Source organism: Charadrius vociferus, unplaced genomic scaffold, assembly GCF_000708025.1.
Source record: "Charadrius vociferus isolate BGI_N301 unplaced genomic scaffold, ASM70802v2 scaffold953, whole genome shotgun sequence".
In the NCBI taxonomy this organism is placed as follows: Eukaryota; Metazoa; Chordata; class Aves; order Charadriiformes; family Charadriidae; genus Charadrius; species Charadrius vociferus.
Window position 1 is genome coordinate 289,052 of NW_009647678.1, and position 14,446 is coordinate 303,497.

Genomic DNA, 14,446 nt, shown 5'->3' on the forward strand with positions numbered 1-14,446 from the left:
GCATTAGCCACATACACAGTCCTGGTATTGCTATCATTCAGGGAAGACATTGAGTTAAATATTAGTTCTTTTCTACATATGTTCCCATCCAGGTGCGCTTCTGCCATAAAAGAAATAAAATGTCACCTGCTGGGGCACTAAGTTTGTCGACATTCGGGCTAGAAGCTCTGAGCTATTGTATGTGCCCCACTGAATGTTAACCCTTGTAGCACTCAGACCGCAGCAGTTTGGCTATAAAGTACTTTAAAATAAGGAGTTCATTTACTATCTTCTGTAAACTCAGGCTCTTGAAATGAAAACATATGCCTGCATGGAGCAGACAGTGATTGTGAGAGTAGTTCTGCCTAGGTATAAATTTAGTCATTCAAAACCCATGGCTCCAGTTTCCATGGCTATAAACAAGATGACAACACACCTCAACTAATTAAAAACACAAACCGTAATCAAAAGAAAGCACTAAATACAATCCCAGGAACAAACCTCTGAATGGGTGTGTCAATGGAGGGCAGTAGGCTCAGCGCAGATATTGGGTAACATAAAAGAGGAAGTCATATGTTGGACACAGCAGAGTGCTCAAAACCAGAGCCAGCTAAAAAGCAAACACCAGCAGGTCGAGGGAGGTCATCCTCCCCCTCTACTCTGCCCTGGTGAGGCCACATCTGGGGTATTGTGTCCAGTTCTGGGCTCCCCAGTTCAAGAAAGACAGGGAACCACTGGAGAGGGTCCAGCAAAGGGCTACAAAGTTGATTAGGGGATTGGAACATCCTTCTTATGAGGAAAGGCTGAAGGACTTGGGTCTTTTTAGTCTAGAGAAAAGAAGATTGAGGGGGGATCTTATCAATGCTTATAAATACTTAAAGGGAGGGTGCCAGGGGGTCGGGAACAGGTTTTTTTCAGTGGTGCCCAGTGATAGGACAAGAGGTAACAGGCACAAACTGATGAACATAGGAAGTTCCAACTAAACATGAGGAGGAACTTCTTTACTTTGAGGGTAGTGGAGCACTGGAACAGGCTGCCCAGAGAGGTTGTGGAGTCTCCCACTCTGGAGACATTCAAAACCCGCCTGGATGCCGTCCTGTGCAACCTGCTGTACGTTACCCTGCTCAGGCAGGGGGTTTGGGCTAGATGATCTCCAGAGGTCCCTTCCAACCCTGACCATTCTGTGATTCTGTACTGCCCCCAGCAGAACTGTGCACACCAGCAGCGAACAGGTACCTCCCCAGCACAGAAGGGATGCAGATCCCCGGAGGGCACCGGCCTCCTTCAGCTCAGTATAAATCTCTGTGCATCCTTCCAACAGCTCAGTAAGCTTGGCTCAGGTTCCTCCCGCCTTCTGGAGCCCAGGGCAGCATGGCAAGGGTTGCTCCCTGGGAAACACCAACCCTCACGGCAGCCTGGAAGTGGTGGAAGGCAGACGGCGGCACCATCCTTGGCACGGAGTGGGCCATGGGTGTGTGTGCCTTCCATCCTCTGCAGCGGCTTGGCGCTCAGCAGCCTCAGTAGACAGGAGAAGGGAAAAGAGCAACAAGTACTCTCAAACCTGGGAAAAAAAAACTTATCCGATACATATTTTTAGCGTATTTTGACTGGGTTTTGTGTCCATTTGCTCCTGCATTCATTTTACCAGCCTCTATGCTAGCCTAGGGTACAGGGACATGGCACTAGAAGCTTCTTTGGAGGCTGAACTGCCAAAAAACCACAAACAAACAAAAAAACCCCATGCCAAAACACCACAGCATTCATTCATTCATTCAGAGTGAGATGATGTGAGCACTACCTAAAAAAGCTGAAAAAAACATTTCTGAAAGCCAAGTGCAGTCTTCTGACTTGTTTGTTCTGGTCCAATTGCTTGCATTCCCTGTTTGCCTTCAAGGAGAGAGGGCAAGAGATGCCAAGGGCCAAAAGCCACCACGTTAGTGGTTTTTTGGCAATTCAGAAGCGTTTACACCACCCACCCTGTGTGTGTGTGTGTGTGTGTGTGAGTGTGAGACAGAAATGCAACCAGCAGCAGGGGAACTCTGGGCAGTAGATACCGGGCTACCTCTTGCTCGAGTTCCCTTGGCTCAGTGCTGATCCAAGTGCCTTTTTTTTCTGCAACGTTTAGCAGAGTAACCTAAAGCAGGCTGATTTTTATGCCATAAATGTAAAATAATCAAGCACAGGGCTTCGAGCCCATGAATCCTCAGGGCTGGCGGAATTCCCATCTGTAAATCCTACAGATTAGTTCTATTATGCTTACTTCCTTCATGAGGAAAAAAGAAAAAAAAAAAAAGATTAAATACAATCAGTCTGAGCTGGAAATAGGCTTCTCTGCCTCTCGCACAGACTGGGATCCCAGAAGGAGCAGGAGAAAGCAGACACGATGGCAGTCGGACTGGCGGGCGGCAGAGCTTCAGCAGGCTGGGGCAGCCCCAGCAGCAGAACAAGGTTACTGTGGCACAGGAAAGCTTGAGAGGCAGCCGGGAGAGCTTTCCACACCTCGTCCTTTGGCTTTCTTTGCACAACATAATGAACTCCACTTCACAGTCTTAATTCCTTAGGCTGCAAAACATTTGGCACTGCTTTGATATGTATTCTTTCAGTTAAGCATGTGTATGGATAACGCCCAGTTCAAAACAGAAGAGGGAAAAAAATAAAAATAAAAATCACACGATCCTTAACAGACAAGTTAAATCTGCTTATCTGCAGAGGAATGAGAGTCTTATTTTAGGAATATCTGAATCACATGCGACAGCAGTCACAGCTGTGCACCAGCAGACCACATACCAGTGTGACCAAGTTGCTTCCGACAGGAGAGAAGGATTCTTTTAACTCAAGATACTGAAAATACACAAGAGACTCACATCATAAAACCAACCCTGAGCTGCCAAAGGCATGTAATATATGTGACTTTTAATAACCTCTTCTACCACCACCAGACAACGCGGAGTTTCTGAGGCTGTTCTCAAGTCCTGGCTACAAGCCTTTGCCTTTACATCCACCACATCTCGAGGCACAAAGGAGCACAGGAGGTCAGAACTGGCCTGGCAACCCCCCAGCAGTGACTCCGTGGCTCCATGGCCGAGCAAGCAACTCCCATGCCGTGCCTGCAACTGGGCTACAGGATAACCACCGGCACTTTTGCTTGGTCCCGGGCCACTGGATAACCTGCCTCCTCCTGCTGTGCAGTGGAGAGAGCCAGCCCACTGGGATAATTTTTAAGACCAGTACTTTGCTTTTTATCCACAACGATAAAAAAATTTACACTGAAATCTTCTGCATGCAAGAGAAATTCAGCCTCAGGTTCTGTTGTGGCCCCTATGAATAGCGCACCTTACCTGTTTATCACTCCTTACAACTCCTGAAACTTTTTAGACCTTCAAGTGACATGACAAACTTGAAATGGTCCATCTATGATTACCGGAGGAACTGAAAAAACACCACCCCACGCCCCAAAAAAAGAACCAGTACAAAGATACAAGACAAAGCAGCTCCTTGCTTCCTGAAAGTTACTACTGGGTCACTGTGCGGATTTTACTGGAACTGCCCTCCTTCTGTGAAGTTACGGCTGAGTCTAATTGGCATAGGAAGGGCACACGTTCCGATCCTTCCAGGTTAAGGCAAGTAAAAGAAAAAGACGTATTAACAATCTTCCTGCTTATCAAAATACAGTACACGATATATGTGGTTATCGCTCTGTTTCTGTCCAAGGCATTGACTTGATCCAATTAACAAGAAACTGTGATGGACTGTTGCGGATAAAAGCGTCTCCAACACTCTGAAGTGAAGAAAAGCAGTAACAATTCCTCATGTCAGACCACGAGTGCAAAAGAGCACGACCCCGGCTGAATGGTCAGGATGAAGAAAGAGTACCCAGATCCACAACCTGCTTGAGGGATCCTACAAAGCAACCTACGCAGTCACTGATCGCAACAGTGCTCAAGTCGCATCAGTTTTGGGCCCTCTGCAAGAAGGCAGGGCCACCCTCCCCTTCCCGTCACCCAGGCACACAGAAGAGGCAGTAGGTGGCTGAGTGTTAGAGCTGGATTCTCCCCTGCTTTAGGTAACAGTAAATGCTTTAGTCGATGATATTGAGACAGGGCTTCAAGAACCACGAGAACTGCAGGTGGAAAGCCTGCACTTCAGCCAGGCTCTTGCTGGTAAAATGCTTGGGCAGGGTTGATGGGAATGAATGTTATAAACGGAGCTTCCAGCAGAACCTTCCAGGAGTGGAAAAGCCCTCTTGCTCCCTTCTCTGCAACATCTAAATACCGTTAATACACTACCATTCATAGCATAGTCCGCTGATGTTCAGGAGAAGATTTTTTTGCTTACCCTCTCACTTCCAAAAATTGGTTTGGTTCCAGAATTGTTTTAATACTGATCCAGACTCCCAAGTTTTAAATGCTGGACAATCCTACAACACTTGGCTGTTAACAAAAACAGTGAGTTCAGATGAGGCAAAGATACTTCAGAAAAAAACAACCAACCGACCAACCAACCACCACCACTAAAAAGAAACTCAACAACAACCCAGCACTATGCATGATATACTTGAGCCCAATTTGGATTTTAAATCATTCCTAGGGAGACCTACTTTTACTACCCACAGTAAAGATTTTTGCGTAAATGAGCTCGTTGCTGTGGAATTAATAATAGATCTATGCAGATTGATATTCCCAGGAGATAAAGGGAAAGGGAAGAATATTAAAAACTGATGCTCCTGGCAAATGAAAAACTAATGGACCATATTTTCCCGAAGGGATGGGAGGTGCTTTCATTTTATTTCACTCTGATGACTATGGGAGACCTGCCGTAATAGGTAACACTCCAGGAGCACCATTCCCAGCTAAATGGAAACACCTTGAAAATTTCATGGAGAATGCAGAGGAGAGTTAAGTCATCGCATAACAAATCTGAAGAGCACTGAATGATTGCAACACTGCCACAAAATGTAGCTTGGTTTAAGATTTACATGAAAAACCAGAAGAATTCTGCAGCATTTCAACCCAGATTTTCTGTATAATTATGACAGGCACAGCAAGGATTCAAAATGGAACAAAAGCCGCTGTCAACTAGGACATCTTTTTTTTAAAAGCTCATCTGTTTTGGCATGTGTGATCCAACAAGGCCAAGTGCCGGGTCCTGCACTTGAGTCACAGGAACCCCATGCCACACTACCGGCTTGGGGAAGAGTGGCTGGAAAGCTGCCTGGAGGACAAGGACCTGGGGGTGTTGGTTGACATCCTTGCCTGTATCAGGAGTAGTGTGGCCAGCAGGACTAGGGAAACGATCGTCCCCCTGTACTCAGCACTGGTGAGGCCACATCTCAAATACTGTGTTCAGTTTTGGGCCCCTCACTATAAGAAGGACATCGAGGTGCTGGAACATGTCCAGAGAAGGACAACAAAGCTGGGGAGGGGTCTGGAGAAAAGTCTTCCGAGGAGTGGCTGAGGGAACTGGGGTTGTTCAGTCTGGAGAAGAAGAGGCTGAGGGGAGATGTTATTGCTCTCTACAACTACCTGAAAGGAGATTGTAGTGAGGTGGGGGTCAGTCTCTTCTCTCAAGTAACAAGTGATAGCACAAGAGGAAATGACCTCAAGTTACCCCAGGGGAGGTCTAGATTGGATATTAGGAAAAATTTCGTCACTGAAAGGGTTATCAAACATTGGAATAGGCTGCCCAGGGAAGTGGTAGAGTCACCATCCGTGGAGGTGTTTAGAAGACATGTAGACGTGGTGCTTAGGGACATGGTTTAGTGGTGGACTTGGCAGTGTTAGGTTGACAGGTGGACTCAATGATCTTAAAGGTCTTTTCCAACCTAAATGGTTCTATGATTCTATTCTATGAAAAACACTTCCATACTCCTTTTAAGAGTTTCAACAGCTCCAACGGAACAGCTGAAAGATTTCACTGTTGGTGACATCCTTGAAGCCACACAAAGTAACTCACATTATTTATAAATATTTACAAGTCAAACTCATGCAATTACCTGCATTTTTCAAAACCACACGGACTACTAGATAATTAATTCTTAAATGATTTAGAAATCAAAGAAATCAAAACTGATTTGCATTATTTAACATTTATTTATAGAAAAGACAAAATAATTTGTAACAAAATATGTATTTACAATTTACACTAGAGATCTTTTAAGATCTCCAATTACACTAGATCTTTTAAGATCAATGAAACAACACACTGGAGCGTGTTTCCAGTGTGATGGTAGTTACAGTGTTCTTCAGAATTCCTTTGCACTAGATGATCTTCAATTTGCAGGCAAAGTGATGGGGAAGAGGTCTCCAACATATGCTTCTTGCTCTTGGTATGGGTTATAAAAAGAGTAGAAATAAGTTCAAATTAACACAGTGTAGGAAAGGCCTATCTGACTGTGCCATAATGTTGGGGAGTTACTAGACAGTAAAGTCTAGAAATTGTACTCACAGCAGCAAGGACATTACAGCATTCACATACTTACTCTAGTGGCAAATCAATAAAAATATTAGTATCATTTCAATTATGCTCAAAAGAGCACATTAGGCTAATTTAATTTAACTATTAGTGGTCTCTAACAAATGCATTCCTCTGTGCAAAGTTTGGAGTTGCCAAAGCCACACCTGGTTGCAACGCTGACACGTGTTCTGCATGTGTTTCCTTATGCCATCTCCAATATGAAATGTTGTATTTCGTGCAGGATGAAGAGGCCTCAGTAGTTAATGCGCATGTGAGTTTCACGCTATTTTTATAAAATTCTTGTGTGCATTTTAATTCACTTTAGCTCACGTTTAGACAAATGGTCCGCAATCTATGATTTATAGTCCCAAAGGCCACAAAAAGCTGCTGACAGTAGAGAAAAGCCCAAGAACTAAAACTGTTGCCAGATGAGAGAATAGTGTCTGATGCAACTCACTGCATCAAGTGACAGCTGATGACTATTACTCCAGACGAAGAGTTAGGTGGGAAAAGCAGCCACTTGATAGCCTGGACCACTCAAGATGCCAAATTTCCAAACTGGTTTAAAGGCTGTATACAGAATGAAGACTGTATGTAAGACTTTCAAGTGAAAATAACAGCCCACTATCCAAATATCTAATACTAAAATTTTGGGGGGTATATGTGCAGAAAATTGTTAGCTAATTCCCCAAAACTGATCAGCAGACTTCTCATCAAACGTGTATGTGTCTTCCTTACAGGGACACCTCAGAGCAAGGATCAGATGGGGAAAGTTAAAGATGACAGTTGCAACACAACTCAGAATGCACATTTCATCTTTTAGTACCGATAAAGGGAAACCAGTGGCTGTTCACCAGTGGCCAAGTGCTCTGGCACACCCCACACTCTTCCAGTTGGCACACTGATGGCCCGCTGCGTGACACGGAACAGGCCCTCCGCTCGAGGTGTACGCCATAAGGCTCCTCCCAACACAAACGTGGAGTAAGCTTACAGAGGAGCAGCATGGACGTCTCCAGTTTCACAGAACAGTTGAGGATGGAAGGGACCTCTGGAAGTCATCTGGTCCAACCGCCCTGCGCGAGCAGGACCACCTAGAGCTGGTTGCCCTGGATTCAGATAAGCTCTCTTTCCCCACATATGAGCTTCTGTCTCCTGATCCCTTCTGTACCTCTTGACCTCTCCACAGCAGTGACAATGGTAAGAAGGAGGATACCAAGTGTGTACACAAACACTCTAATGTACTCTGCAAACATACGCTCCCCACCCACGGGCAGTAAGTAGGGTAGAAGAGATAGCAGGTTCTGAGCGTGGAAGGATATGTCAAATGAGCTTAGAGACAGAGCCGAGACCTGACCAAGAGAAATGCATGAAGGTGAGCTTCCAGCTTATTCAGTCCAGACACCTCAGAAACATCACAAACCAGGAAGATTATTTTCCCCTGGCACTTACCAGAAAAGTCAGGCAGCAACATGGTGCGAGAAGGCATATGCCGTCCACATCCGTATCTGCAGCCATGGGCACACACTGCCATGCTAGACCTCTGTGCCAAAACCAGCTGGTGCCAAACGGCATTCCCACTGGCAAGAAGAATGAAGATGTAAGAGCAGGTGAATGCCTGGACCAGCCTGCCAACGCAGAATCAGGGCACGGCACGGCGCCTAAGTGATGGCAGGGCCACGGCAAGATTCTGCCAAGGCAAAGGAAGTCACAAGCACGCTGAATCAGTGCTACAAGAGGAGCAAAAAGCACAATGCTGCGATGCTCTGGGATGAGTCTGGCCAGGGGGAATGGTGTCGGGACAGATTCTTTCGATGCTGCAGAGCCAGCCCCAACAGATGGATAGGTTTGAGGGCAACCACGTGGGCCTGAAGCAGTCTCAGTTCTGCTACCGCAGTCTGGAAAACAGCAGATGACGACGGTAACAAGCGCCTTGCCAGTGACATCCTAAGATGACCTTCTTGGGATTAAAACTATGCAAAAGTCTTTCAAAGAATGGAGGCCAAAGGAAGCTTTGTGTCACTTCTCTGAGCAAGAAAATTGGGACCTTTGGCAGGCCCTGTATAAAGCTTGAAGGAGAGGTAGCAAAGAAACCTTCAGGCACAAAACCACCTCTGAAATCATTCAAATACCTGGAACTAAGTTAGAAAAATGATACAATCCTTGGAAGCAGCACAAACACAAAAAAGAAACCTTTGGTAAGGGAAATGCATCCAAAAAAAGGCAAGAAATTAGTTTAGGCAGCAAGACAAAAAATGAAGGAGCAGATTGAAACTTGATAAAGCAGCTGAGCTGAAAAAATGACAGGTGAATGGAAGGAGGAGGGGGGGAAGGAGGAAAAAAAAAAAGACAAAAAGAGACAGAAGCGCACCTTTGACAGATACTCCAAGAAGACAACTGTCAACTTGCATAGCAGGACAGTGAGTGCATCACACTGGCAGCATGTACACACAGAATTGCATGAAGAAAAGGAAATTACTGTCAATGCTTTTTTTAATACATAAGGAAACCCCTTCTTTGTAATTTCTGAAATAACTCAAGTTGCAGATAAATGAACACACAAAAAAAAAAAAGGGTGGAAATTTAAGAAAATTCTTAGCCCATGCATGTGTCCAATTAATTAAGACAGGTTTTGTACCTCATTAGCATCACAGTTCCATGGAAATAGGCAAGGAGGGGCACAGGACTGGGGCACGCACCTCATTTGCAACCCTCAGCATCTCACCAGAGATGAGCTTTGCAATCCTGAAAGGTCCCTTAGAAGAGGAGCTAAATTATTTTTAGTAAAAATAATATTACTATTATAGTTCCCCCCTCTTTTTTTCCATCAAGATACACAAGTACGTCATCTAGCGTGGGTGCAGGATGTAAGCAACAGAAGCCATTTCATGACAAGGTAATGATTTCTGTGAACTTAAGTGGGGTTAGCAACTGAGGAAAATGAAGCTATTCTAAATTCTCATCATTCACTCCGTGCAGTTTGTTTGAAAGGTTCAACAGGATGCTAAGATGGACTCGGTATGCCACAAAACGAAGAGGCAAATAAAGCAAACATTTAGAGTTACTATGCCTTTAAAACACAGCAGGGTTTTTGCTAGCTGAAATGCTGTTTAAGTCTGGCAGCTGTGTCCTAATTTATTCCTGCAGCGACCTCTGTGCTTTACCTATGAATTACCTTAAGAGTGCATAGTAAAGCTTAGTTGCTCAAGAGGCAAATGTCTGCTTCTACTAATATGAAGAAAAGCAGCCATAATAAAAGTCAGAGAGCATTTGCTGGATACAAAAAGGCCTCTGCAATTATCACTTAATTGTCCTTCATGGGCCAATACTGGGAGTCTCATACTTTCCCCTTAAGGTTGATCCCTCCTTCAGCACTTTTTCTTAACTGGCTACTTAATTAGTCTTCCTTCCTGGGCTTAATTGTAAATTTGTTTTGATTAATTAGCCTCAGAGCTGACTTGGCACTAACTGAAATACAGAAGTACTTCGTTTCTTCAGCGTATAGGCCACTGCATCCTAGGGGAGCCCCCTCTTTGTCAGCAATAAAAGTTCAGATTGTGTTTGGAAAAAAAAAAACTTCTTCATAATGTTTAATTTCTTGTAATTGCCCCCTCTGTACTCCAACACAAAAGTGATGATAACATAGAGAAAGGCTAAAATCCAGTAAATTCAGGCCTCTTGTTCAGTGGATTATACATCATGTTCATTAGCTGAATCCTGCAGTTTTAAATAAAATGACTTAATGCTCTTAAATGCAAGTGATCATAGCACTACTAGAATCCCAAACCAGGAGTGCAGGTTACCAGCACAGACAGCTGTGTTCTCATGGCACCGACACCAGAAAGATTCCCCTTACCAATCGGTGAATTTCACTGAAAACCCTTTGGCTCAACCTAGACAAGCCAGTCTGCACCACCTTTGGACGCTCCTACAGCTCTTCATTATGCTTACACCTCTCATGTCACTCCTTTCCTCTCTCTCTCTTTATGGGACATTGATTCCAGAGGACGCCCACACAGCATTACCATTCATCTGCCACCTTGACCAATTCTCATTTCAGCTACTGTTACTGAAAACACAGGAAAAGGCAACTTAAAACACCATAACCATGAAAAAAATGTAATAAGCTAAATAAAATAACGTGTTTTAACAGCTATTGTACCCATTTAATAAACTTCCTCAATAGTTGTCCAGAGTACTGCAATTCTTCAGTTTTAAGATTTAAAAGTCCTTACCTATCGAGCTGCAAAGAGACGTTAAAAGTCTTACTCAGGATATTAACATGTTTTTCTGTGAACGCTTTTAGATTTTCATCGCAACTGAACGGTCAGACTGAGAAAGTAAACACTTTGCTTCTTTCAGCTCCTTGTTTTAATTATTGCCCCTCTTGTGCTCCAGACAAGAAAAGACTGCAGCAGAAGTGCAAAGTAAATGTGGTTTTACAATCTTTTCTGTGTGCCTTTACTCAGCACAGGAATTTGAATGAACCAAAGCAGAACAGGAGCTTTGTGGGTGGGCTTAAGAACACAGCAGCTCTGCAGGCACTCCTTTCAATGTGTTTGTTCCCTAATAATCTGCAGCCAACTGTTTTGACTGATGATCAACTACTGTTTTCATCTTAGAACCGGACCACAGGAACGACTTTGGTTGTCAAATCCTCAATTAAGCTTTTCCATGCAACCTGAGAAACGTTTGGCTTTGAGATCTTTTCTGACTACATCTGTGAAGATCCATGAAGGGATAGGATATTCTGAAGAGGAAACGTACCAGCTTGGAAAGACTAAGACATTCAGTTACAACAGCTGTCAATATTACTAAACAGGCACGTTCTATACTCTTCAGTTAGATGTATTATCTGCAATCAATCATCACATAAAGTAAATCCTGTATTACAAAAGACATCATGCAACAGAGTCTATACATCAGTAGAACTGTAAGAAACATTCCCTCCTACTGAAATGCCTTTTCACCTGTTATGAAATGAGGAAATAGCTCCTTAGCTTTATTGTATTCCCCAAATGTTAATTTAAAATCATCTGCAGATAACCAATTCAGCTGTGTACTTGAAAAACAGAAGACACTGTATAGGTACGTCAACAGTTTGGTTTATTGGCACTGTTTATTTTTCTGTAATTGCTCTGCTCATATTCTCCCATTTTATATTTACAAAGTGGTACAAATATGGATGTGTGCACAGACCTGACAGTTTTGCAACCATTCTTATGCTGCTTTAAACTGCAAAAAGGCTTTGTTTAGTAAAACAGGAACAGCTTTCTAACCAAATGAAATGACAAAAAGATAGATTTTTCAAAAGCACCTACTAACAAGTAAAGTAATTTTTTTTTAAAGTGAGCCAAAGCCTTCAAAAATCTGGCTTTTTATTGTGGTGGGACATTGTCAGTTAAGGTCCTTAAAATAAGCCCCTAGTTGTTACCACAATACCATAGAACACATATACCTACTAACATGAAGCTGATAAAATACGTGACTCGGCTTTTGTTTCCAGCTCTCTCAATTACTGTTCAAAGAAAGCAATGAATTAACAGACTAAACCAGTGATATCCTCCAGGAACAGTATGCGTAGCACAAAGGCAACAGAAAAGGCCACGTATCTCTCACAACGACCATCCCAGCTTCACCCCACAGCAGGTAACACTGCCTAACTGACTTTGGCCTAGCTTAGCACAAACCTGGCTCAGATCTCTACTACTATTAGAGGTGATGTTCTGTACTCTAGTGTAAGTAAAAAGTTGTGCCATCTGAGCTGACTATATAAGCCATTATAGTCCATGAAATAATTTCAAAGCTGTTTTAAAAGCTACACCAGGCAAATAACATTATAGAAACCCTAAGAATATATATTTAAATTACAGACCACAGTGTGCTCTGTATGGGCTATTACTTTAGCATTTTACCAAGTCTATATTTTGCGACACATCTATTTGAAACCATCACAGTAGTTGGTGGAAGTTAGATTACTCAGAGGAGAAAATATGCTGATAAAAAGAACCACACATATGCAGGAAGAGTACTAACTTCTCACATTTCAGAGAAGGCTTTTTTCTTTCTTTCCAATATCCCGTTTGGTAACAGAAAAAATTAAGACCACCAAAGGTAACCCTCGACTACTAGTAGCCTGATGTACACAAAAATGTACTAAATGGGAGGCAAAGCAAGCCCAGGTAGAGGTGAAACATCAGCTTCTTCTGACTAACAACCAATTCTTGTTTGCCATACTGTAGAAATCAGCACTCGTAGGAGTCCTGGAACTCAGAACATTCTCCTGCACCTCCTCTCACTATATTCTGGGTAATGACACAGAAGCAAGGTTTTTCACAAGTGCCAAGTTGAAGAAAAAAATTTAAAATGCAGTCCAGACAAACAGTGAACAACCGAGCTTAACTCAACCCCTGCTGCACACTAATGTTTTAAAAAACAACTTTGAGCAAGTGGCTGCAACCAGTAAAACATACATGCTAACAGAATGACCTTAGCAAGGTTCACTGCCAAGTCTTAATGGTAACAGAAACTGATTTACATCTCCTTATAACAGAACTCAACTGAATTTATCTCCATCTGTAACGTACTCTTCTTCCTCCCTTTCAAAAACCAAACCCTACTGAACATAAATGCCAGCCAAGGGCAAACAGCTTTGCCTGAAGCCCCATCTAGTGGCAAATAATGGAATTGTTGCTAAACTAAAGCAACATCCTAGATACATCACCATGCTTGGCACAATCGATTTTGCTACTTCAAAAAAAATAAAACCCAAACATTTTGAGATGTAGTCCAACTACAAAATGTTCTCTGCAAAATGTGCAGGACATTTTTCCCAATAAACCGACTATCCAGGAAGCAACAAAACCATCCAGCCTAAAAAGTTACCTACTTGACCAAATCCAGCTTGTTCTGTTGACACTCCTAACCATAGAATTAGAAAGACACAAACAGACATTTATGGCATTCTGACCTCGAACGTTCACTTGAACATCTGCTACTTTCGAGCCTGTGTCAGGAAAAGCTCTGCACATGTTATTCTGCTTAAGGAAACATCCTGAAGGATATATTTTTCATCATTTACCCATGACCAAAAGAAAATCCACTCAAAACCTCGCTGCCAAGTTGCAGTATAGTGCAGCGGGGGAAGTGCAGTCACTGCCTGACACGAGGGTAACGTATCACTTCTCATCTGAACCCACCAAACTAGAACACATTGCTGGAAAGTAGAAGGCTGCCTTGAGCTCTGTCACAACATATAACCACACTTTCCTTTAGGGCCACGAGCTCCGTAGTTCACACATGTTCACTAACCCCCTTCTGCTGCCCGATCTGCAATCAGGTAATGCAGAAGAAAATTTGCAAAGGTATCTTCCTTCTGAACTCCCTGGCCTTTAACACAACTGAAAAGTGGTCTTGTTCTCACTTTCAGCTGGAACCAATGAACTGCGGGGATCAGAGACCACCACATCCATGCCCTGACCACTGGGAGACATGCTTGGGCCAGGAGCAGAGGATCTTTGGCCTAATGCTAGCCCTGCGCTGTCCTCCAAGTGGCAAATTTCCAGACCTCTGCAGGCCTGAGGAGGTGAAAGACATACAAACTAAACGCTTTAGTGGGTGGGATCCCCTCAAGCAGTGGAGACAGCATGTGTGCCCATCTGGTAGCTGGTATGGCTCCAACACAGAAGGGACAATATTTGAATCTTGCTGACCTTGAAGAGACCAACCCAAGCTTAAAATTTAGAAAAACTGCCAACATCAAATTATTATCTGCTGTAACTAAATTACTTTCTTTTTTTAATTTTAACTCTTAAACTGCTTACAAAAGTTGAGGCTAGCAAAAAAAGAAAAAGAAGGTCCTTCTGTGCAGTCTGAGCTTTGACATCAAATAGTTCGTATCAAGACAGAGGAAGAATTAAATGGCAATGGGCATGTTCTTCTGTTTCATCTTCTCAGAGTTAAGAATGACCTAGCCATGAATGCAAAGATGCCACATAACTTCTACTAAGTATTTCCA

General features: G+C 43.2%; 1 protein-coding gene across 1 annotated transcript in view; it reads right to left on the reverse strand.

Moving 5' to 3' along the window:
* Positions 1–6,144: 6,144 nt before the first annotated feature.
* Positions 6,145–14,446, reverse strand: part of CENPC (centromere protein C) — a 28,585-nt gene continuing 20,283 nt past the window's right edge. The window contains exon 19 of the mRNA XM_009881141.1: positions 6,145–6,306. Coding sequence (XP_009879443.1) covers positions 6,145–6,306 — 162 coding nt within the window. The remainder of the gene's footprint in view (positions 6,307–14,446) is intronic.